Source organism: Triturus cristatus, chromosome 4_1 (assembly GCF_964204655.1).
Source record: "Triturus cristatus chromosome 4_1, aTriCri1.1, whole genome shotgun sequence".
NCBI lineage: Eukaryota > Metazoa > Chordata > Amphibia > Caudata > Salamandridae > Triturus > Triturus cristatus.
Genome location: NC_140585.1, coordinates 1019090155 through 1019116297, shown reverse-complemented (window position 1 = coordinate 1019116297; position 26143 = coordinate 1019090155). Strand labels below are relative to the sequence as shown.

Sequence of the window (26143 nt, the reverse complement as noted above, 5' to 3'; positions counted from 1 at the left end):
CAAGCCATGTCTTCCCTGGACCGGAATCAAGCATCCTAGGACCGGTTTCTGGCTATCAGCCGTCATCAGCCAGGATAGCTTGACTCCAGTGGCGTAGTGAGCACGGGTCCCACGTCTGGGAATACCCATCCCACTTAGGGCAAAAAGCGTTACAACAAACACAGGCACAGGGTCAAGACTGATTTGCATATGGCCATGTCTAAACTGGGGTGGTGTAGTGGGCAAAAGAACGATGGATTTAACCCAGATCTCTTGACTGGGGGAGAATGTATGCATTGTCAGCATTCCGTCCATCATTTGTTTGTTGTCCCACACAAGTGAGGCACCATTTTTACCGGGAGACCCGGGGGAACGCTGGGTGGTGGGAAATTTGAGTGAGCCCCGTGATGCCACAACTTTCCCACACACAAATGTGAAAAATGTGTTTTTTTTTTTTTTTGGTTTTTTTCAGCTAAAATTGAGGTTTGCAGGGGATTCTGGGTAAGGAAACGTTGGGGGATCCACGCAAGCCATGCCTCCCTGGAAGCACACGGGTGTCTAGTTTTAAAAAATGTATAGGTTTGCTAGGTTTTCCAGGATGCCCGCAGAGCTAGGGTTCAAAAACTACAGCTAGACATTTTGCCAAAAAAGGGTCATTTTTCACTGCGAAATTGAGGTGTGACCACGTTGCGTTTTGCGCCGTTTCCTGTCGCGGGCACTATGCCTAACCACACAAGTGAGGTACCATTTTTATCGGGAGACTTAGGGTAATTCAGTTTTGTAAAGGAACTGTTATTATCGATTGACTTTCGATGCATTTCTGCCTTCCAAATGAAAGATATTGTGTAAAAAAGAAGTCATTCTAAAAAATGACTGATAATTCTCATGCTAGTATGAGTATTCCCAATTTCAGAAATGTGCAAATATCTACTGTTTCTAAACTCTATATTTTGTTCCCATTTCAGAAATACATAGGTGTCTTTCATACCGATTTTGCCATGTACACATTTTTACAGAATAATTACTATATACCTGATACATAATAAAAAACCATTGCCAATTGCTGCTCAGTTTTTGGCTCTGGGTTCGTCGGGTTCTTGGTGAACCTACAAGTCCTATATATCCCCACAACCAGTAATGTCCAGCGGATGTAATGGTATACTGCTTTTAAAGAGCTGTCATAATTAGAAGAAGTTACAGGTGAAAACGTTGACACAAAAGGCTGTTTTTTTTCAACTAATTTTCAATTTATCCTATATTTAACTGTTAGTTTCTATAAAAAAAAACCTTGATGGATCTACACAAATGACCCTTGCTGAATTCAGAATGTTGTCTTCTCGAAATTGTATAGCTTTCCAGGATCCATTATTGCTTTTGTACCAATTTCTGCCATTAACTGGAAGGAGGTCAAAAGCACAAAAAATAGCAGAATTAGGCTATGTCCCAGAAAAATGCCAAAACTGTGTAAAAAAAAAAAAAAAAAAAAGTTGGGTTTCTGACAAAAGTCTGGTATCCCCGAAAAGCTGGGAAAATGGTGATTTCAACCCCACAAACCCTTTTTTGATAACCTTTGCAGGGAAAAGCCCAGATGCTTTCATTTCCAGCCCGTTTTTCCGAAAATAAAGTTTTCCTGTATTTTGGCTCATTTATGTGACCCCTCTAGGAGAATCCACAAACCCTGATTACCTTTAGAATCCCCATGATGTTGGAAGAAAAGGACGCAAATTTGGCGTGGATACCTTATGTGGTCAAAAAGTTACAGGGGCCTCAGCGCGCACTACCCCCAAATAGCCAAAAAAGGGCGTGGCACAGGAGGGGAAAAGGCCTGGCAGCGAAGGGGTTAACACAGCTTCATCTACCAGACAGTGCTCAGAGGGGCGACTAAAGCACAGAACAAAATGTATTCATTTATCCTGAGTGTGAAGGCACCTGCAAGGCTTAGTTGCCCGCCCGGAGATGCTAGGAATCCCAACGCTTCTACAGACTCTGCCGTGCTCCTCTGCACCAGCAGGGCACAGCTCAGAATCTGCCGCTTCTGCTAAGAACAGGTGACGGGGATGAGGTTGAGGCATGAGGGAGTTGCCGGCAGATTTCCAGATTATTGAAAGTGATGATTCTGATGTGAGGCAATGGAGACTGACTTTGTCTGTTTGTCTGCACCAGTCTATTTCTCTACCATCCTCACTGTCATGTATCCATTCATCTTTGTTAGAGGTGCTTGAGCCAATATATTAACAGGTAGAGCCAGCCGGAGACTAGTCCAGTGTATACGAGCCAGTGGGCGAGCCGTGAAAATGATCGGCTTGTTAATCATACAGTAAACATGATGTAAAGGTGCGATAATGTCTCTTCAGATTTCAGAAAAGTCCATGTCTTTAGAGCGTCACCTCAGTACTCAAGATTATAGCACTGAATTAAGAGGAAGTTATTAAAAGTGCTCGTTTTAAGCATGAGTTAAAACGCTGCAGCTTCTCCCGCCCGACAACAAAGCCATTTGTGAACTAAGAGGCGTCAGTTGCCATGCATACCCCGAATGTTGCCTAGAGTTTTATTATATTTAGAGTAACATTAAAATCTAGTTCATTAAACACAAAGTTTTTGTACAGCACGCATCTGGAACTCGCGTATTTCAAGGTGGCAATAATAAAGATGAAAACGCAAGTGCCGGCAGGCAAGAAAACACGAACGGGAGTGGGGGTGGGGGGGGGCAGAGGATGAGAAGTCACAGACTGAGGGAGGGGGCGGTGGGGTTGGGAGACAGGGAAGAAAATAGTATTGGGAGTAAAGGGGCCAATAGGCGTGGAAGGATACAAATGAGAGACTAACCAGCCTCAAACCAATTGGAAGGCAGCATTTAAGACCAAAGCCAGTGGGCGGAGCTTCCACACTACAGTATATACTGCATGTCTCGCAAAGCGATGGCAGCGCATTCGCGCTGCAACGCTAGGCGAGACCTAACAAGAAGAAACTTATAGAAGGGATTCAAAGAAAAATTGAAAGGGGAGGAATGGGGCCAACGGATGAGTCGGGCTGTAATAACACAGAAAGCGTAGGGTTGACAGAGAGGGGAGCAGCACATGAGGAGAGAGAGCAAGAAAACACATTCACTCCCTTGTAGTTCAAAAATAAAAAGTAGTTCCCTGAATGTAAGCAGCGGAAGGATTCAAACCCTGCAATCAAAAAGCTGGCGTAGAAGCCACAGACACAAGAGGGAGGAAAGCAATCGAATAAGCAGCCAGCAATGAGAGAGAAAGGAAATCTGTGGTAAACCGAGGGCTTGGTATTGTCCAGAAGAGGCCCTTTGACAATGTTGACGGGACCTAGGAACAAACGCCAGAATTGATCCTTCTTTATCATAATTCTGGCAAAATCGTTTTTACTTTAAAAAAAAAAAAAAAAATCTGACCAGTTTTTTCTTTCATTAAAAAAGAAAAAAAAAACCTTTGCATCATGTTCTATTTCTTTTAAGACTTTGAATGCAGTAGTATGTCATTTATATACACCCATGAATGCATTTACAATATTCTGTGCAAAATCTGTTCGATGAATGTGACCTCACATGGCACTGTTGATGATTGATTAGTCTGAGATCACATATGCTCAGAGCCCTCACCAAAGCTTTGGAGAAATGGGGCTAGCTACAGTGTAGCCATAGACCTCACACTAGTGTGCAAGACTGTCTGTTCTGCAAAATTGTGATTTTGGTGGTTAATGGGGGGGGAAAAAATAGGACAATTAAACATAGCCGAAGGCAGTCAGTTTTCGGTTATGTTCTTAGGGTGGCTGAGTGCAGGAGCAAGCCACGGATCTGGCCCTGTGTCCAAACCCAAGGACTTGAAGAGAACATTCCTGGCCCTCTGACCAGCTCTCGAGCAGGGACCAAGTCTGTATACAGTCCGTTAACTCCACACACTGGCTAGGCAGATGGCCTGGCCAAAGGCCAGATCATGGTTGCGACCTTTGCTGCTAACAGCTGAAGGCCATACATAGTGGGCTATATGTACACAGTGGCTAGATATAGAGCCTGGTCTGGTCTCAGTTCCTAATACGTACAGGGAAAGGCTGTGTTAAGTGGTTTATGTCCATACGGCGGTTTGTGCGCACACTCCATATCACCCATGATTCGTGTTCATATGCAGTTGTCAATCTAATCACTAGTGTCATGGCAGCATATTGCGGGGTATGAGTTCTTGTTTACACTGCCTTCTGTAACTGGGGAATGTCCGTGATTTTAGGTTTTGCATAGCAACTGTAATGTCACTCTTTAGTTTTGTATGGGGATTTGTGAGGGTTTTATGAACAAATGTTACTATGATTAAAGCCAACACTAAATATCAGTAAGTTTTTTTTTTTTCTGTTTTTTTTTTTTTCTCTTTTTCGAAAAAATGTTTATGCCGTTTTAATGTTACTGCAATCCGCCTCATCCCATCCAAAGGAGTAGGGCACAGCCTCTGACCCCGAAGAATAGGACATTGTACTTTTGTTGTTGTTACTCAGTGCATCAGTACCTAGCTTTCCACTGTGTGCAACGGGCTCTAGGCCCTGCCCCACAGAGCTAGCTGTATATGTCTACTGTGACACCAGGGAGCAATCTTTGACCAATGGACAGTCCTGATCCCCAGACTATTTATCCCACAATGCTCACTTTAATCGTGAGCAGTTTTAATGTTGATTTTCTTTCAATTCATAGACCAAAAAATGATAAACATTGCTGATCTTCCCCGACAAATCTGTTGCAAAATATAAACTCGCAGAATCTGCAATGCCCTTTTAATTTTTTGAGGTTAGTATCTGCCCCGATAGGACTGCCCTCAGATCCTTCAGTACATAGGCTTCAGTGCCTTGCTTCCTGTAATGGTGGTAGCAACAAAAACAAAATCATATGCTACCAGCCACTAGTATTGCCTGAATTCACTGATCCTCCATCCCTCTTTTCCCTCTGTTACCTTTCGGTTTAGTGCTCCTTCATAATTGGGTACGGTTCATCGTGCCCTAGTGAGCCAAGTCGGTGGCTCTCATTGGGCTACATACCATCCCCAGCTTCCTACTGGGACGCATGGCTGCTTTTTGTGCTCTAGATAAGTGTGTAATCCACAATGCCTAAAGTGTAGGCATCTGCTCTAGAGTGAGGCACTAGTGGGTATTTGGCACTGCTGTTACATTTTATATATTGCCTTTTTCAAATTGTAGTGTAGAACATTGTCTTTGTCATTTGTTTTAACGCTTTGCATCTGTGATTTTATGGAAGAAATTTTGTTATCAACTTGTGTATTCTTATCCCTATAAATCTAGTATAATCTTTACAAAGTGGAAAATATCAAATGCTTTCATTTTTCTCCTTCTCATTCAGCTTCCACATGCCATTGTGAACTGTGTTGAATGCTTCACTTCAAGACTTCTTCTGGAGCAAATCTTGAATCAGTTGCATGGCCACTGTCCAATACCAGAAAATGAGTACTCCGCTTATGAGCGCTGTGACACCTTGAATGACTTCGTACGTTTTTTTAAACAAGTAATAAACCAAAATATACAACACGAAACCGTGTACATTGTAAGTATTCCATTTTATTCAGACAAATTGCACTGGGCTTAATTATATTCCCCACCCCACCCCCCTCCCCTCCCCATTTCTTATGCCTAATGATCTTACAAGGGGTAAAAATATGTTAGCTGTTGCCAAACAATGTTTTTCCTCAATGATTAACAGTATTCTCCATTTTGCTCCCCTATTTGTAAATTGGCTAGGCTTTTGTTAAATAATACAGCTGTGGCCAATTTAGGAAATTATAAAATGCATTCCGGGTTTTGTTTTTAGGATCTATTTAGTTGTTTGGCTGCGTCCTTGTTGGCTTCTGGAAGAATGAGCATTAATCAATCCTGGTTTATATAGCGTGAATACTCACTGGTGAGTGTCTCGGCGCTGAAGGGGGTGGGGGGGGGGGGGGGGGGATCTGATGATCCGTCTGTACGCTGGGGTCCAGTCGAAGAGCCAGGTCTTGAGATCGTGCCTGAATTAGACCAGCAACGGGGCTTGCCTGAGGTGGAGAGGGTGTTGAGGACCAATCTGGCTACAGTGTTTTGAACTTTCTGTAGTTTTCTCAGGAGTTTCTGGGTGATGCTAGCGTAGAGCGCTTTGCCATTGTCAAGTCTGCTGCTGATGAGCGCGTGGGTGACAGTCTTTCTGGATTTGGTGGTGATCCATCTGAAGGTCTTTTGAAGCAGTCGAAACGTGTGGAAGCACGATGAGAAGACAGTGTTGATCTGGCGGTTCATTGTGAGCGAGGAGTCCAGTATGATTGTTTTGTGCATGGTCCTTGCGGGGTGTTCCCAGTTCAGCGGGCCACCAGGAGTCATCCCAGGTGGAGGGGGTGGGTCCCAGTATGAAGACTTCGGTCTTGTCCGAGTTGAGTTTGAGGAACTTTTCTCTCATCCAGGTGGCAAAGGTCTTCATTTCGTCGTGGAAGTCTTTTCTAGCGGCTGTGGGTTCGCTGGTGTGGGAGAGGATCAGCTGAGTGTCATCAGCGTAGGAGACTGAGTCCTGATTCCTGACGATGACTGCGAGAGGGGCCTTATAGACGGTAAAGAGTGCTGGGCTCAGGAATAATCCCTGGGGTGCTCCGCAGCTTGTCTGTGTTCTGAGAGTGTGGTAAATAATTTAATTACCTGTACTATTTTTGATGCGGAAATCATTTAAGAATAACTCAGTAAAATGAGAGGCAGAATCCGTGGTATTAGAGGTTCTGAAAGGGCTTTATTCCTTGTACAACTCGAGTTGTAGGCATCATATTCCATCACCACGGAGGTTCAGGAAGTGAAGGCAATACATTATTGACAGGTAATCATTTTTATAGAAAAGGCATTACAGTGAAACAGATGCAATAGGCGTAACAGCTGATAAGACAAACTAAAATATGCATGCGTAACTAGAAAACGTCATCATATATGATGTCAAAAATGGGTGGATCCATAAGAGAATCTTGCAATGTCAGCAGAAATACTTGGCAGAGATGCGCGCGCCGCCGCATGACGTATGATTGACGTGCAACTAGGGGGTGGAGAAGACTTGGCAGTTAGCTCTACATGCGGAGACAAAAGTCTGGAGGGTCAGGTCAACCTAATCCTAAATCATATCTAGTATCCTATGTTTAAAGAACTGTGTTATCCAAAAGGAAGGTCTCTTGGACGAAATCTATTCTATACTGCCTGTGAGTGCGTGTACAAGCGCCTAAGTGTCTACATGAGATGCGAGGGAGCAGAAATCTTCCATAGTAGCAGGGGCTATGAATTACTTGCACGAAGACAGTGAGGCCAGGCCTCTTGCTCGGTAGCTGGAAGAATGTTTATTTAAACTACTAGACAGGAATGCATTGGATGAGGAGCAGAGCAGATAACTTGAAGGTGAAATACAGTTTTTGGCAGGCAGACAGGCCGAGTCAGGCACCGTTAGCCGCGCAAGGAGTAGGACAAAGTTCATGGATACAGATGCGAGCTCAGACTGGAGCTGTCAAAGGTAGAAGGCAAAAAAGGCTTGATGGCAGAATCAGGGCCTACTCGCCTGGACTGTAAAATGGAGTAGATGGACCATATAAAGCCGGTGGCCTTTCGTACTTAGGAGTGGAATATCCAGCCCATTCATGGCGGATCTGAAAGAGGACATGTTGACGGTGGACGCACATGTGTTTGCGTCTTCATAACTGGAACTGGAGGCAACATACATGTACTTGTAACTTATACATGGAGCCGTTAGGGTCTAGGATAGGGGACATAACTGATCACAAAAATCCATATTTCCTCATTCCCTCCTTGTCCCCTGCTGACCCTTAGGAGATATCAATCTTCATCAATCCATCGATCTGTTCATATAGCATCATTTGTTCTTCTTTCTTCTTCCGGAATCTTGAATGAAAACTGGGTGGTGGAATACACGAAGTGGCGCACAGACCACAAATCGCTGGTCCACATTGTAGGCATAAGCAGCAACTGAATAGTATGAGAAATCCAATACCTAGGAAGGATAGGACCTTCCATCCCCAGGCTGACAACACACTCCAAAACCAACCGGACCAAGTCCAGGTGCCTGGATTCTGGTGTATCTGGCTTACAATCTTATGAAGGCGAGTTATAGCTTTATATACAGATGGCGAATTTTCTGGGATGAATACGCAGCAACTTGATCCGATGACCCTACAAGCTCCGCCCCTATCGGCCAGGATGACGTCAAGGACAAGACTATTTTGAAGAACAACAATCCGCATCGCAGACTGCTCCTCTGTTAAGTTGCCTAAGGCAGAAATAGTTTCATTTACTACGGCTTCAAGGGTCCTAGTTAATCTACGTATCAGCTTACTATTGGTGACTGTACCTATATATGGAAAGAGACCTTTATTAAAATCTGTATACTTTTCCCATGCCGTCTCAGTGTAATCGACGATTGGGAGATCTCTCCGTTCCCTATTGTGTACTAACTGAATATTTCTGTGATAATCAGGAGGAGCTAGGAAAACAGGTGGCAAAAGGAATGCGATGTAACAGGTACCATCCCAATCTAAAGGCAGACGTGTATATGCAGTCTGACCACATACGAAGTAGGAATGGCGAGAAGCTCTAAATGTAGATTTACCTTGATCATTAAATTCTATTACAGTGGTGCATTTACTATGGCCCATATGTATGGAACCATTCTTTCTTACGCACAATTCACCTTTAACTGGAAATACTGACATAGCGGGCAGAATTGGTGCAGCTTCGGATTCAACATTCAGGATCATGAGATTGAGCGTAAAATTACCTAATCCATATACTTCATTTTCTAGATCGGTTCCTGTTCTTTCGGGAAGTCCCTCCTTGTTAGGGTAGCAGACTTTGAGTAAAACTAGGTTCAGGTTTCCCCCATACCCAATTATCTTGATAAACTATTGAGTTTGAATCTAAGGAATTAATTAAACTAAACCATGCTCCACAGGAGCCATTGTGTGTGAACGGATATGGAAAGAGAGGCAGAATTCCCTTATAGTTCTGATAGGGAGGGAGTCGGCCACATATCCAACAATTGGTAGCATTACTGGTTTGATGGGAATGATGTAACATGCTAATGAAAGTGTTATTGCGCAGCGCAAATCTATAGGACAACTCATGTGGGGGTAAGTCACTAAAGGAATGTTCAACAGTAACATTGTAAGCATGTTTAGAAATGGGATAATATATGTGCAACAGTATACTTGCAGCGATGATCAGAAGACTTAAGAAAAACAAAATCAATAATGTCACTGTGCAATGACTACGCAGTGATTTACAGTACGCATGTCTTTTCAACTGCATCTTTCGATTACTTTCTCTATTCAGGTCTAGGGGATACATGTCAGAGACAAATTCAACCGATTCACCTTGGAGAGGACTTAAACAATCAAATTGTCTGACTTGCTAGACCTTAATTTTAGTTTAAATAGTTCGGTATCGGATTGTTCAACCAAGGGGAGTTTTGAATCAGTCTGTGAGGAAATGCAAGGCGTAATGTTCACATCTGAAGGTAGTCCATGAAATTTCTTGATATGACTTGAGTGTAACCATCCTTTCCGGCCTTCGCTCTTCACGGCTGTCCTTGTAGTGAGCAGTACGAGTTGAGGCGATTTCCACCTAGGATCCAGCTGAGTCTTTCGGTCAAAGTTTCGAACCAACACCAGGTCCCCGGGAACTACGTCATGGGGTTTCACCTCGGTGTTATCGGGAAAGGCTGCAGCTACCTGTGAACGACAAGATTGTAGTGCAGACATCAAGGAAGCCAGGTAATCTGTCAGCATATTACAGTCAACATCAGTTATTTTACGAGGTATAGGCGTCCCCCACATATTTGGTGGTCTACCAAAGATCACCTCATACGGGGATAGCCCTGTTCGAGAATGTGCTACCATTCTCATGTAAAAGAGTGCAACTGGTAAGGCTACTACCCAATCAACACCTTTTTCTCTACATATTTTGGACAATCTAATTTTCAGAGTTTGATTATGTCGTTCCACGAGACCTGCTGCCTCGGGGTGTCGGACACAGTGAAATTTCCATTGATAGCCTAACAAAAGTGAAACGTGTTTCATCAGTTCGGATGAGAACGGCTGGCCGTTATCTGAATAGACAACACGTGGTAAACCATACCGTGGGAAGAATTCTCGAACTAACTGTTTGGCAGTAGTCGGGGCAGTGTAATCTGAAACCGGGTAGGCTTCTGTCCAACGAGAAAGAGCACAGACAACTACGAGAACATATTTGAATCCTCGACATCGTTCCATCTGGATATAATCCATCTGGAGGACTTCAAAAGGGTGATCAGGAGGCTGAAATCCACCCTGTTCTACGGGAATGCTTTTACCTGGGTTAAACTGACAACATATCATACAGGTACGGACTTTCTGTTTAGCTGCTGCTCGTAAATGTTTGTTGAACCAAATGTGTTGAATGCTGTCTAGCATAGCTTTCTCTCCTAGGTGCGCTGGACTATGTATTGTATTAATGATAACTTGGACCATAGAGTCGGGAAGAAACCATGCAGATTTTTCCTTCGTCGTCCATCCTTGATCCGTTTGGATCCCTCCTAATTCAGTCCATTTCTTTATTTCATCTGGTGTAGCATGTGTCTGTATGTCAATTACGTCAAGAGCGGGATCCTTAACTGTCATGCAATATGTTGGTGTCGGAACTATTGTCTTTGTCATGTCAGTTGTGTGAGTTTGAGCAGTCTGTTTAGCTGTTCTGTCAGCTAGATCATTGCCTTGAGAGATGATATCAGTAACTTTCGTATGAGCTTTACATTTCATAATCGATATTGCAGTGGGTAGATGAATTGCATCTAATAAGGCATGAATGAGAGGTCCGTGCTGAATGTGGGCACCGTGAGAAGTTAAGTAACCTCTCTCTCGCCACAGCACACCGAAGTCATGAACAACTCCGAATGCATAACGTGAATCTGTGTATATGTTGACTTTCTTATTTGTGGCTTGGATACAGGCTTGTGTCAGAGCGATGAGCTCTGCTGCTTGAGCTGACAAGGTATTTATGCAATTTGTTTCAATGACTTCAGTATCTGTTGTGACTGCATAAGCAGCTACTAATTCTCCTGTACTTGTTCTCATGCATGATCCGTCTACATACAACGTCAGGTCTGGATCCGCCAATGGGACATCTGTCAAGTCTTGTCTGGGTTTCGTCGTGATAGTAATAACTTTACTACAATCATGTGCTAGTGGGTCTGTTCCGTTTACTGGTAAAAGTGTGGCAGGATTTAATGTACTACAACGTCTGATTTCTATGTGTGGCTGAAACAATGTCAATTCATAACCGGTAAGTCTCGCTATAGTCAAGTGTTGTGTTTGTGTTCGGTTCAAAAGAACCTCTACTGCATGTGGTACTTGTACTGTCACTGGATGTCCTAATACTATGGCATCGCTTTGTCTGATTGCTAAAGCTGTTGCTGCCACTGATTTCAGGCACGCAGGAAGAGCCTGAGCTACGGGATCTAATGTACTAGAGAAATAGGCACATGGTTTGTGTGATCCTGCTTGTTCCTGTGTGAGTACTGATAAGGCAGTACCTTCACGTTCTGTAACAAAGAGTGTAAAATGTTTACTGTAACATGGTGTTGCTAAAACAGGTGCTTGACATAAAGCTTTCTTTAAGCTTTCAAAGGCTTGTGTATGTTCCTGAGTCCAAGGGAGGACAGTCGATATGGCCGCCTCCTGTGTTGTCAACTGAATGAGGGGTTTTGCTAGAAATGCATATTGAGGGATCCACTGCCTACAGTATGAAGTGAGGCCTATAAAAGCCCGCACCTCCTTTTGTGTCTTGGGTATTGGCATGTTAGCAATTAACTGGATGCGATCGGGTGTAAGCTGTCTTCCCTCCTTGGACAGCGAGTGCCCAAGGTAAACAACTTGCTGGACACAAAATTGCAGCTTAGAAGGGGACACCTTGTGCCCCTTTTCGGCCAGAAACTGTAAAACCGTCAGTGATGCTTTTTCACATTCAGGTTCGCTTCGAGCAGTGATCAGTAGATCATCGACATATTGAAACAGAGCAGTGTTAACTGGCATGTGGATACTGTCAAGTTCTCGTTTCAATGCTTGGCTATAGATGCTGGGGCTTTCTGTGAATCCTTGAGGTGCGCGTGTGAATTTAAAACTTCGCCCATTTAAACTAAATCCGAACAAGTATTGGCTTTCCGGATCTATTGGGACGCTGAAAAAAGCATTCTTGAGATCGATTACAGTAAAGAATGTTGCTTCGGAGTCAATAGCTGTCAGTAATGTTCATGCAACCAACATCAGTGGGTCCTCGTGCCCATAAGTGTGTAGGTAAATTCTGTAGTCGGTGATCCATGTCTCGGGACACATAGTGCCCTTTGAAATCACGTAAAAACAATCTTACTCCTTCCGGGGAACAACATATTACAGCTCCTAGAGCTTTCAATGTTTTTATACCTAACAAGTTTTCTGGACATGATTTAGTAAGTAATAAATCTGTAGTTCGTGTCAACGGACCAATTGTAAGTGGAAGGGGTTGTGATACTTCATTAATGATAGGTTTTCCTGAAAAACCAAGGGAAATATTCTGTGAGCCTGAGAGGGGTGCCCCTGGAACTTCATTGCGTCGTATTGTTGTTCTGCTTGCCCCTGTATCAAGTAAAAATTTTCTATCTTGGCCTTATAGTTCACTATGTACATAAGGTCCCTCTTGATCTACAGGGACCTCGATAAGGGGTAAGCCAACTTCCCTCTCTAGGCTGTTTCATGCGTATCGTTGATAATTAGGATAGTCATATTGTGCATACTGGTACAACTGTCGTGTCGTTTCTTGTGTGGTAGAATTAGGCTGCGGTAGTAGAGCTGGCATGGACTGTTGTGGAGCTGGCATGGACTGTGCATGCTGAGGGACTCCTTGTTGGTTCTGATCCTGTCTAGGTGGCCGTGGTCTTTCCTGTGTTTTACCTGTGGCGATATTATGTTTTAAGACTGGACAATCGTGTATATAATGACCTGGTTGTTTACAATAGTTGCATGTCCCTTTCGCAGGACCTGCTGAATCACTGGACTGTGTCATACCCTTTTTATGACCGTCAGCTGGAACTGACTGGGCAACAAGTATTTTCATTTTCGTGTCTTTCATTCGTCTTTGTTCATGTTCATGTTCCTCTCTAATTCTATTGTGATGGTATTGTAACATTTGTAACATCTGTGACGGGGTGTTACCTTGCCAGGTACTCTCGAATTTCAATACTCTATTCTTAACTTGGGGCAGGGAATTTTCAACTAATTTTGTCACGAACAGATGTGGGTATGATTCGCTACTTGCTTTTATGCCACTATTTATACCAAAACCTTTTTCGAAACGGGCATAGAAATCACTAGTGTCTTCATCTTGCTTTTGTTTACAGGCTGATATTGCACCCCAGTCTTCCTTTTTCGTAGTTAATAAACGTGGCAATACATGCACTAATAAACCTGGTAGCAATTTAGTCTTGTTCCCAAGCCCTGAACCTGGGCCTCGAGCTGTTTCTTCGGTTTCCAATGCTGTCCAATCTATCTTTTGGTCTCCCACCTCCCAATCTTTTTCTTTGAGTTTTTCGTAAATGCCCGCAGGCATTAATACCTTTAATATTTTCATAATGTCGGGATAGGTATATTCTCCCATGAGCAACATGTCTTTAATTTCACGGTGGAATCCCGCTGGATCTTTGTCATGACTGGGTACCACTTTCTTCATTTCTAATAATTCCATTTTAGATATGGGTGTGTATACAAATACACGTTTAAATTGATTGTCATCGCCCTTTATTGGGTGTACTTCGCGTAAGGGATTCTGTCTGTCCATATGATACGTCGTTCTTTCCTTGATGGGCAGTGAGACATGTTCTGGGCATACAAAAAGAATGTACTGGTTTCTGGATTCTAGTATTTCCCTAATCAAATCAGTATTTGAACCTCTCCATTTATTCGTGAGTAATTCAGTCAATATATCAGGTAAAGGACCAGGATCGGAGTGTTGGCCTTTATATAATATAAGGAGTTGTTGAATCATGTAGATACCAGCTAAGCGCTGTTCGTCTGGGGTAAGGTTCAAAAACGTATGTGCTAGTGTATCATCACTATATTTTCCGGGACTGTCAACCCATTGAACGGCTGACCTGGCTAATTCTTGTTCGTCCATAGAATCGAGTATATGATACCCCCTTCGTTCTCGGAGTAACTTGTCAGCGGCTTGAAACAAATGTTCGGGAGACCTTATATTTATTATAGGGGTTTGGAAATTTCTGTTATTATCTGGACGTGTCGGACGTATCGGATCATTAAGGCATCTAGTATTATTACAAGATCTTCCTCTGCCTACATAAGCCATTGTTTCTAACTGTCCTGTGGGCAGTTCTAATTCTTCCCCCTCCTCTCCGTCTTGTTCAGGCTCGTCTACTGCTAATCTTTCTTCGTGTATTCGTTCTATTTCTTTGCGGATCTTTCGATACATAGCTACTATACATGACTGTCTATCATGTCTCCCTTCTGATATATTCTGACTCCATGTGACAAGTTGTCGCATTTCTTCCGGATTTACCCCGGGCCGGTCTTGATTTCTGATTACACAGTTTATGAGGAAACGTAACAGTTGCCCCTGTACCTCCGCTTTCTGGTACTCCATGGCTCTGCTAATACTTTCAGGACCTCGCCCTGACTGGACAAAGTGATATATATTTTCTAAATGTGTAGTCATCCCTGGTAGCTTCATTAAATATATTGCAGCTCGTCGGATACGTAATGATGACAGCATCATTTCGTCTCGTTTACCGGGCACAGGATCATATCCACAATCTACTAGAAGTTCCTTAAGCATGTCGGGAGTTGCTAATTTGGGCGTACGTTGGTGTGCTAATTCTCTGAGGGAAAATTTATTTCCCCTGGGTGGCGTAAAAAGAATGTCTGTCGTACCTCCTGTAGCACCGTCTGGGGTGCTGGACGTGAAAGGATTTGTTGAATGTGAGACAGCAACCGTAGTTGCAGGAAAAGCTGTAGAAACAGAAGTGCTTGTCGGAATGTGTGTCGGAGTTTGTTGTTGCGTAGGTACAGACGGAGGATCTTGGCGATGAGCACCATCGGCAAGCGGTCTATGTGGTACGGTATTAGCATACTCGGGAGCTGCGTCATCTAGGTAGGAGGGAAGGAAAACATCTTCTGCGGTTCTGGGATGTCCTTTGGGATGTGCTTTTATCGGAAACAATGGAGGTGGCAAGTCTTTTGGTATTTCCGGAGTAGCCTTAGGTAACCCTTCGGCCAGAAGTGGGTACATACCATTCATAAGGGCGTTTCTTTGTCTGTCTACTTGTTCTGATTCTACTCGGGTACCTTCCTTAATTAATAGATTTTCTCGGACTTTATTTGAGTTTTCCTTACTTTTCTCTTCCTGCCTGAGCGCTTTTTCGGTACGTCTATATGATTCTTTACGCCATCATTCAATGGCATCTTTCTGTGATTGTCTAGCTTTCTTTTTCCATAATTCTTCTTCTACTTTCATGATGCAATCTGCATCCCAGGTCCCAGCTACGGGCCACCTCTGACTTTCTGGTAATTCCTTGGTGTAGTCTACCCATAAATCAAGAAATAATACGGCGTCTAGACCAGGTTTATGATACATGAAGTACCCTGGAGTGTCCCTAGGAGGAATGGGAACAGCTTCTTCGAGTACCCCTTTTCTAGTTTTGATCTGTCGTAATTTCGAAAAGAGTGGCATGTTGAGAACTGGTCTGATACCTAATCTTGAACACACTTAATACAATAAACACAATAATGAACAGTCATTCATACCACAATATGCAGAACGTATTTAAAAACATTTAACATTTTAACATTTAACAAAAAATGATAACTAACAGGAAACTAGTTACTGGAATAATACTTGACACTGACTAGGTGATACTGAATTATCTACTAGACATACTAGATATACTGCTAAACAGTACAGATACACTGCTGAAACAGTGCAGACCGGATTTGTGTACCCAAACCCGTCTTGACCGGCACAACCTATGTGCACGTCAGAACGCCTCCCCGGCAATGGTACTCACCGGGTAGCTCGGAACGGAAGGCCTCGGAACTGAACTGGACTGCCATAGACCGGACTGGACTCGACTCGGAATTTCGGAACTTCGGAACCTCAGAACTTCGGAACCTGGTGGGCCTCTGTATACCTCGGATCTTGCTCTCTCAGCTAGGCTCTGGTCGGGATACTTCGCACTTCTCACCGCCTCGTCTGGGTGTTGTTTGCAGCCTCAGTCGCCCCCGCTTGGCCGGAGGGAGATACAGGAAATCCTGTGGGTACGCGTTGTTGTCCGTCCAGCTGTGGCAGGAGACCGGGCCTGCAACGCACCTCCGGCGCGTGAGATGAGAAAGTGTCCCTATTCGGGCGCCAATTTATGTGGTAAATAATTTAATTACCTGTACTATTTTTGATGCGGAAATCATTTAAGAATAACTCAGTAAAATGAGAGGCAGAATCCGTGGTATTAGAGGTTCTGAAAGGGCTTTATTCCTTGTACAACTCGAGTTGTAGGCATCATATTCCATCACCACGGAGGTTCAGGAAGTGAAGGCAATACATTATTGACAGGTAATCATTTTTATAGAAAAGGCATTACAGTGAAACAGATGCAATAGGCGTAACAGCTGATAAGACAAACTAAAATATGCATGCGTAACTAGAAAACGTCATCATATATGATGTCAAAAATGGGTGGATCCATAAGAGAATCTTGCAATGTCAGCAGAAATACTTGGCAGAGATGCGCGCGCCGCCGCATGACGTATGATTGACGTGCAACTAGGGGGTGGAGAAGACTTGGCAGTTAGCTCTACATGCGGAGACAAAAGTCTGGAGGGTCAGGTCAACCTAATCCTAAATCATATCTAGTATCCTATGTTTAAAGAACTGTGTTATCCAAAAGGAAGGTCTCTTGGACGAAATCTATTCTATACTGCCTGTGAGTGCGTGTACAAGCGCCTAAGTGTCTACATGAGATGCGAGGGAGCAGAAATCTTCCATAGTAGCAGGGGCTATGAATTACTTGCACGAAGACAGTGAGGCCAGGCCTCTTGCTCGGTAGCTGGAAGAATGTTTATTTAAACTACTAGACAGGAATGCATTGGATGAGGAGCAGAGCAGATAACTTGAAGGTGAAATACAGTTTTTGGCAGGCAGACAGGCCGAGTCAGGCACCGTTAGCCGCGCAAGGAGTAGGACAAAGTTCATGGATACAGATGCGAGCTCAGACTGGAGCTGTCAAAGGTAGAAGGCAAAAAAGGCTTGATGGCAGAATCAGGGCCTACTCGCCTGGACTGTAAAATGGAGTAGATGGACCATATAAAGCCGGTGGCCTTTCGTACTTAGGAGTGGAATATCCAGCCCATTCATGGCGGATCTGAAAGAGGACATGTTGACGGTGGACGCACATGTGTTTGCGTCTTCATAACTGGAACTGGAGGGAACATACATGTACTTGTAACTTATACATGGAGCCGTTAGGGTCTAGGATAGGGGACATAACTGATCACAAAAATCCATATTTCCTCAAGAGGAAGGGTGGTAGTCTGACCTGCTGTATTCGACAGGTGAGGAAGGAGCGGATCCAGTACAGGGCTTTGTCGCAGATGTCAGCGTCGTGGAGTCTCATGCTTAGGGTGCGGTGGCAGACTGTGTTGAAGGTGGCCAGGAGGATGAGGGCTGCTCTTTTCCCCAGTTAAGGAGGGAGCGGACATCGTCTGTAGTGGCAAGGAGGGCGGCTTGGTGCTGTGGTTGCTTCGTCGGATGGATTGGGAGATGTCCAGGACGTGGTTGGGTTTGATGAACTTCAAGAGTTGTGCGTTGATGGCCTTCTCAATGACTTTGGCGGGAAAGAAGAGCAGGGAGATGCGTCTGAAGTTCTCGGTCTGGTTGGTCGGCGGAGGGCTTCTTCGACATGACATTTATAATTTGTATTTTTGTATTGGCAGTCAATTCTAGTCTTTATTGCCACACTAATCACCTCCACACAAATCCATTCCACACCCCATATTTAAAAGAAAATTATTCCACCCCACAACAGTTATAGTACACACATATTCAATTTACAACACATAATTCAACATCGTACCATAAAATTAAACCGCACACCACATAATTCCACTACATAACACTCCAACACACCATTCATCATAATTACACTCTATTGCACACAATCCCACTTCTTTTTCGTCACCAAACAGATAAACCTATCCATACAGTTCCATACCACACCATTCAACTACAGACATTTGCATTCCGCACAACCTAATTCGACGCCAACCCGCATAATACAACTCAACGCAATTTCACAACACACCATATACAATCCACAACACACAATTCCACATCGGGCCACAAAATTCAACAGCACACTATATAATTAAACTCCACTACATACCACTACACAAAACAAAATGCCATTCCACATAATTACACTCCATAACGCACAATCCAACTTTTCTTAATTCCTGTACACTCAATACCACATATTTACTAACCATATAATTCCACAGCACACCATCCCACAAAATTCCACTACACCAATCCAATCCGTCGCACCCCAAACTTTCACAACTTTCTAATCCAATCCAACACACAATTCCACTACATACCACATGCAATTCATGTTCTGTGTTGCTGCTGTTGTTTAAAGTGGTTTATTACTTGTAGTTTGTCCTTTTATGGTTGGTAAGGTGTGAATCTACTTGATTATGTTACAATACCAATTGTACTATACGTTGTTGATAGAGCTTTAAACCTAATCCTTTTAATAAACTGGTTTACAATGAGCAATTTTTAATGTTTCACTTGAAGGTCCTGGACAAAGCCGAGCATTTGAGGGACATGGAGGCAAACCTCCTTCCAGGGTTTCTTAGGCTGCAGGAGCTGGTAAGTAAAGTCTTTTTGCTGTGGTTTAAAAAGGTTGCTACTGCTGTCGAAATATAATCCCCTTTTGACGTCCTCTTTCCCCACTTGTGAAGATGTCTGCCATCTTGAACAATGATAATCTGGCTTAGTGCTAACGCTATTGCAATTTAGAGAGCAACGTTTTACTATAGAGTGCTTGTTTTATAGCACTCTACAGGCTGAACATTCACTAGGCACTGTGATTCGTCCTGTCAGAATAACTCTTTAAACCATTTTACCATGACAGACTCGCAAAAAACGAGTAATTTCTCATATCTTTGCCTTACTGTCACAGTAACGAGTCCTCATTTACATGGCGGTGCAGGAGTGTGTGAGCTAACATTTTATATGATATGATTTGTGAGGTCTGAATAAAATTGTTTGGCCCATTACTTTCTAATGAGGTGTCTCATTAAAGCTCAGGATTCTGGGTAACAGTTAGTATAAACAACAAACATCCTGTTGGTAGGCGGTCGACCTCGAATCTGGGGAACGGGGTTCGAGTCTCTGCAATGACGCTGAACATCATGTGATTCTGGGCAAATCACTTAATCTCCCTGTGCCTAACAAATTAATGTGTCCTCATGTAATGCAACTGGTGCTAAGTAAAGCGCTCTGATACCCAATTCGGGTCAAGTTTGCGCAATATAAAACTGTAAAATAAAAACATTTAAAAAAAAAAAAAAGCTGTAAAAGTTATGTTTTAAAGAAGGAAAAAGGGAAAGAACAGCAAGTTTGTATTATAATAACAATGCATTAAAGACGTTTGAACAATAAGATAACAGGAACATTTTTGCAATTGTATGTAGAAAACCGGATGAAAAGGGTAGGGAAAAAGAAAACTGAGCAAAAAATAAGAGCACTTCTCATATAATGAAATTTCTATAAATCTAAACAGTAGTGGAATTGCAAAAATCATAAGAGTACATATTAGTGAAACAAAAAAGCTGAACATATAATTGGTATGGAAGCTCTAAGAAGAAAAATAATATATTCAAGGAGGTTTATATACCTCATCAAAAAAGGGTTGATGTGTGAAAGTCCTCAACTGTGGAATCTAGTAATGGTTACTGGAGACCAGAGATTTTCGTTTAGTAGTAAGACATTGGGACAGTATAGGCTCGATCTAGTTTATGATTATAGCCAGCACCATACCACCATGCTTGAAAGTAGATCTACAGAGCATTCTTCCAATGTTTAGTAATCTGTTGAAATGAACAGCAATGAATAAGTGTACAGTTTGTATATTAAAAGTACAATAATGCCAATCATAGAGACAACCTAAAAATCATTTAGTAAAGGAGAATAGTATAAGTGTATGGAAAATAGTTAATTTGTTTCCACACTTGTAACCAACATTGATAAGTTTTGGGACATTCAAATAAAATGTTTAATATCAGAAATTGATGCAGAACAGGACCAACAAGACAATGAAGTGGCGTTATCAAATTTGTGTAAAGAAACTGGAGTGATTAGAAGGTGGTTAAAAATGAATGTTTGAGTTGTGTTGGCAGCACGAGATGTCTTGCGAAATTTAAGCCATGTTATGTTCCACAAAGGAATAGGAAAGGTGTGAAGATCTGCTTCCCATTGTAATTCTAGGGTTTTTTTTTTTTTTTTTCGATCAACAGGCGGAGAGGTAAGGTGTGTGTGTGTGTGTCCTATCTATCTCTACACACATGTATGAGAAGCAGTTAGCAGTAAGTTAGTATAAGTGAATTGGGAAGAGGGGAAATGGGTAACCAGTAAAGTGAAAGGTATGGTGTAGAGATAGGAGAGATCAGTGACTGAAACTTGTATTGATATGCAAGAGGGAAGTGAAAGATGGATTGAGCTTGCAAAAAAGATAGGTGCATGGTTATGTATCAGTTGATGAGTCCATAATAGACCTTTAGCCCTCCAGACTTTCCAAAAGATAGCTTAATATTAATTTTAATTAATGTATTGTACCAGATCGAGCACTGATGGAATTTAGAGGTGAAAGAGAAGAAATATAAAATAGACGTAATATTCTGCAAGCATTTTTGAGAACAGGAATAGATAAGGAAGTAGGGCGTTGACTGAAGGACAAAAATTCTGCAAAAGTGAGAGATTGAATAAAAGATAACTGCAATTCTGACCATAAAGGAAATGAAATTGAATTCACCGTTTTAAAAAGAAAGCATTTTGATAAGACTTCCTCCCCCCTCCCCTTGCTGCTTTTGCCTATGCAATTTGTACAAAGATATACAATGCTTTAAATTATTCCTTAAGAATGCAGTGAGAATAGAATACACTTTTTTTTTTTAAAGTTGAGGTGGTAAAGTTAATTGGAATTTCTGAAAGCTAGAAAAGCATGATTGGGACTAACCTCTTAATGGAATCTAACCTACCCCACCAGGAGAGAAATGGCGGATTCCATCGTGAAGTAAGGTTAGATAAAGTAGACAGTAATGTAGTAGTGTTGAGTGATATAGTGTCTTTTATAGAAGTAGTGAACCAAAGGCCCAAATATTTAATTTTGTTGTGCTCCAAAGACATCCTGAAGGAAGGAAATCGTGTTTGATGCACCATTTGTTTAGTAAAATGATTTCACATTTGTCAGTTAAGTTTATAACCTGAAAGTAAGGCAAAAGTGGAAGCTATGTTTAAAAAGGGTTGTAAAGAAGAATCTGGAGAGGCCATATGAGTATCATCCGCGTAGCCTGAAAATTAATTTTGTTTATCTCCATATTTGAATCCTTGTATTGCACTATTTTGTTGCACTTTAGATGGAAGAGGTTCGAGAGCTAGAATGGAAAGAGGTGGTGATTGGGGACAGCCTTATTGTGCACCTCTGTGTAAAAGAAATGGAGAGGAGATTAGGCCATTGACAAATACCGATTTTTGAAGGTGAAGAATATAAAAGAGAATAAGGTAGTTAACTTTACCTCAAATCATTAAAGTGTAGAAAATACAAATTTCCAGTGTATCCAATCAAAAGCTTTTTCAGCATCCAAGGAAATGGCTGCTAAAGAATGTTTAAGCTTTAGATTTACTCAGAACTTCTAAGAAAAGCCTTGTATTATTAGAGTTGTATACCTTTAACAAAACCATCTTGTTCACGACCAATTAAATTGGGGCGGAGTGGATCAAGGCGTAATGCCAGAATATTGGCAAAAATCTTATCAGAATTAACTAAGGAAATCTATAATTTTTGCATAACTTAAGATCTTTATCTTTTTGTATATGGCATGAAAAGGCTTCTTAAAATGTCCCAGTAGCAGAATTGGAGGCAGTAAAAGTTAAAAAATCAATGTAATTTAGGGATTCATTGTTTAGAGAAATGGAGGTAGAATTCAATAGGAAAACCATCAGATTAAAGAGGATCTAACTCTGGCGTTTATATATTTTAGGAAATTCATTAAGGATATCATTGTCTCTAAAAAAGAGGCATGGAATAATCTCTTAAAACAGTTTCTATTTTAGTTCGCTCTGTAATAATTTTAAGATAATTTCCTAAGAGTTTACCTGCTTTATTTTGACCACCATAGTATCTGGAACTAGATTTAAGGAAATAAGAGTTGGCCTCTTCTGTGGAGAGTTTATTGAAATCAAATTTAGCCTTAATTAAATTATCTAAACAAGTCTTAGATTTGAATATGAAGTAGGATTATTCTAAGAAATTAATGTTTAATTAAATCTAGTGCCTTTTTGATTTGATTTTCTTTTTAGTGAGAAAATCTTGAAGCAGCTTTGAATGTATCCCAAATGAAATGCCATAACTCCAGAGATTCATTCAGAGCAAAAAAGTCTGTTATAAAAGAGGTATCCAATAAAAGAGAAATATTGAAGCTCCACCGTTTCCCTTTGGGGGAAGGGGAAGGAGTTATAGAATTACCAGTGCATGATCAGAAATTAAAATGGTACATGTCTCGGCTCGTAAGACTTGTTGAGATAAGGGTTTAGAGACAAAAAGGTGATCCATCCTAGACTGAGATGAATGTACAGGGGAGAAAAAAGTATGTTCTTTTAAACGGGGGTTGCAAATTTTCCAGGAATTAATCAAAAGATCTTTGTTTGATGGCTGTGGTGAATTGTTTGTGTATGTAGGAAGGGACAAAAGAAGACTTGTAGGAGCGATCTAAAAAAGGATCCGTTACCAGATTGCAATACCCTCTAAAAACTAAGTAGTCATCAGAAATTGACATCAGTTTGGCTGTAATTGAGGGCCAAAATGTTTTATCAGGATGTTTGGGTGCATATATATTAAAACCAGATATTGGTATTTTGTTTACTTGTAATCTTACAAGAAGCCATCCACCTTATTGATCTGATTCTTGTGATAACAAAGTAACAGCCTAAGATTATATACACAGAATTACAACTCCATTACTTTTCCCATTACCTGGTGAGGAAAATGCATATCCCACGCAACGTCTAACAAGTTTTTTGGTCTCCAATTCAGTAACATGAGTTTCTTGTAAAAAAGCAGTATCAGCATTTCATTTGGCTAAATGAGTAAGAACTCTTTTGTCATTTAATACGTGAGCCTAACTCTTTTACATTCCAAGTAATAATGCATAAAAAGTCCTGAATACAGAATTATAGTGATTGTAAAGAATAACAATTATGTAAATTGTTTAATATGACTGAAACATAAAACCATGCATTACTTGGAGAAATATAGCACATTGAATGAGAAGGAGCAAGATGAAGAATATAAAATAAAGCAGAGAGAGAACCTAGAGTATGGAAATAGAAGGAAAGATAAGGAAATGCAGATGGAGAAAAAACATGAAAAAGAAATCAGTATGTTGACAGAAGCAAAATAAGACAAAACACGTACCAAATGTCAGAACAGAATAATTGAGAGTGAGTCGACCACAAAAGGGAAGATGGCAACCGGGCTCCAGAGGCAGCCGCTGGGCACAACACTAAGAGGGTACCTAAGAAGTGAAGAAAAAGATAATAACGTTTATCTTAAAGATGTACCATTAAAAGACTAATAAAACGTGAAATTAAATGGTAGGTTAACCTAGACGTAAAAAAATACAGCAACAACAATGTGAAACATAAAAAGTTATATGAAGCATTCAAGTGAAAGGGTATTTAGAAGTGTCCATTGTTTCCATGCTGCAGTTGTCAATACATTTCTGCTGCATCGAGGGATCTTTTTACGTTGTTTTGTTATTGTAAGTTACTTTAAAGAAGCACGGATGGAAAATACCAAATGTGGCTCCAAGGGAACGTGTAACGCAGGTTGCATATCTAAAAATTTCTTCAGTATGTCTATTGTAGCTTTGGCCAGATCTTGAACAAAATATAATGGGTTACCTGACCAAGTAAAGTTTGCTGCTTTGATAACTGAGAAGATCCTGATATTCCAGAAGAAAATATTAAGACACCCGAGGTTTTTGTGATGAGGAGGCATGTTGAGATCGATGACTAAGTCTCTGAACACGTATGTTAAGCTTAGCGGATTCGGCATTATGCAAAATTTTTGGAAGAAAAGTTTGGATAAAGGAAATAGGTTGAGAGCCCTCCGTTTCCTCTGCAAGGCCATAAATGTGACGGTTATTGCGTTGATACCGATTTTCGACATCTGTAACTTTCTCGAGATATGAGACTACCGCTTTAAGGTGCGTAACATCGTGACCAGTATCTTGAATAGAAAGCCTCTTATGTTTTATGTTCGCAACTCTATTTTCCATCGGAGACCATTTGTTATCCATTCTCTAATAGGAAATAGATTTAAAAGGTGAAGGAGGATATTTTTGGGCCTTTTTGTTTGCTGTTAGCTAAGTTGTGGTTGGTATTTTAGAGACTTGTTTAGAAGAAATTGTAGAGGCGCAGGAGGACGATGAATGAGAATCTTGAGATACCATATCGGGATATTCCATATTGGATTCCTGTAAATGAAAAGCTTTTAGTATCCACCGTATACAGAGTGAGCCATGCCAGGGGTGTGTAATTTTAAATTCCTAGCTCTCCCCATACATAAATATAAATGATAAAATAAAGGGGAAGTGGTATAGGGAATTATCTCTAAATGAACTGTTGTTAAAATGTAGTTAATACAGTGTCACGTGGCAGTCTATTGCAGTGCGTCAAGAAATAGAAATGCTAACTTGAGGAGATTGTTGTACAATTAAACTTCTCAAGGCAGACTATTGCAATGCTTCAGAAAATAGAAATGTTAACTTAAAGTGATACTTTGTTAAAAAATGAATGAAACCTCCCAGCACACAGAACAGCAGAGAGATATATGAGGGAGGCAGGGTCAAAAGGTTATGTGCTTGCATTGAAGATCTGCTCAGTTTAATAAACACCTCATGAGAGGAGATAAGATGGTGGGCGCTGCTAGAGCTTTGGATCAGAAAGCATTCCTCTCATGAGGCCAGCCACTAACCCTTTAAGTCCCTCTGTGGTCCTAGGTTCAAGATGGGTTCCATGTTCAGTTCTTCCTCTCCAGGCAAGAGGGCAGCAGGTCAATACAGCAAGGCAGCAGCTCCTTTAGGTGAACTTTGAGGGTAGACCGTGATCCCTGAGGGTGGGAGTCGCTCCTTTCACTATGTCAAGGTGAATGGGGTCACCTTTACTCTTCCGTGGGACATCAGGGCTAGCAAGACCATGGTAGTGGAAAGGTTGGTTTCTCCCAAGCAGTACACTGGCTAGGTGTGCAGAATAACTCTGGTCCAGGGGCGGGTCTTTTTGTCCGCCCCATGGGCCTAGTGTCCCTGGAATGGGGTGGGGAAGCGACCCAGAGGTCATAGTTCGTCCCCAGATGCCCATCGACTGCATCCTGGGGAATGAGTTGCCACTTGTGTCAGTAGTGCTGCGAGGGATGGCTGCACAAGGCACCCTGAATGCCCTGGTTTCTGGGGGTACTGCTCCCAAGGGGAGGGTACAGAGTACCAGACTGAGGTGCAGGAGGTGGAAACAGTCCACAGTGGGAGGACTAGTGAATGAGGTGTTGCCACCTCTGAGAACCGAGCCTCCGAAGACTGGCCCAGGCCACTTCTGACCTGGGGGGAGGGGGGGGGGGGGCGTGGGTTCTCCCTGCGCTGTCAATATGACAGAGTGCTGGAAGCCTGCTCCAGGCAGACCCCGGCATGACCGTGTGTTACCCTTGAGCTGGGTGGTGAATCCTCCCTGGAAGCCCTGCAGGCCCTGGTCTGCCAGGCACATATCCAGCCTCTGGGTACACACCCGGGTCTGAGTGGGCGGTTGC

At 42.1% G+C, this 26143-nt stretch overlaps 1 protein-coding gene across 4 annotated transcripts in view; it reads left to right on the top strand.

Moving 5' to 3' along the window:
* ORC5 (origin recognition complex subunit 5) overlaps positions 1-26143 on the top strand; it is a 287421-nt gene that overhangs the window by 31876 nt on the left and 229402 nt on the right. For 2 of the 4 annotated variants that reach the window (XM_085653959.1, XM_085653955.1), the window contains 2 exons: positions 5330-5530; positions 18859-18933. In XM_085653959.1, the coding sequence (XP_085510085.1) occupies positions 5330-5530; positions 18859-18933 (276 nt within the window). The remainder of the gene's footprint in view (positions 1-5329; positions 5531-18858; positions 18934-26143) is intronic. The other 2 variants (XM_085653960.1, XM_085653956.1) reach the window with 1 other exon arrangement.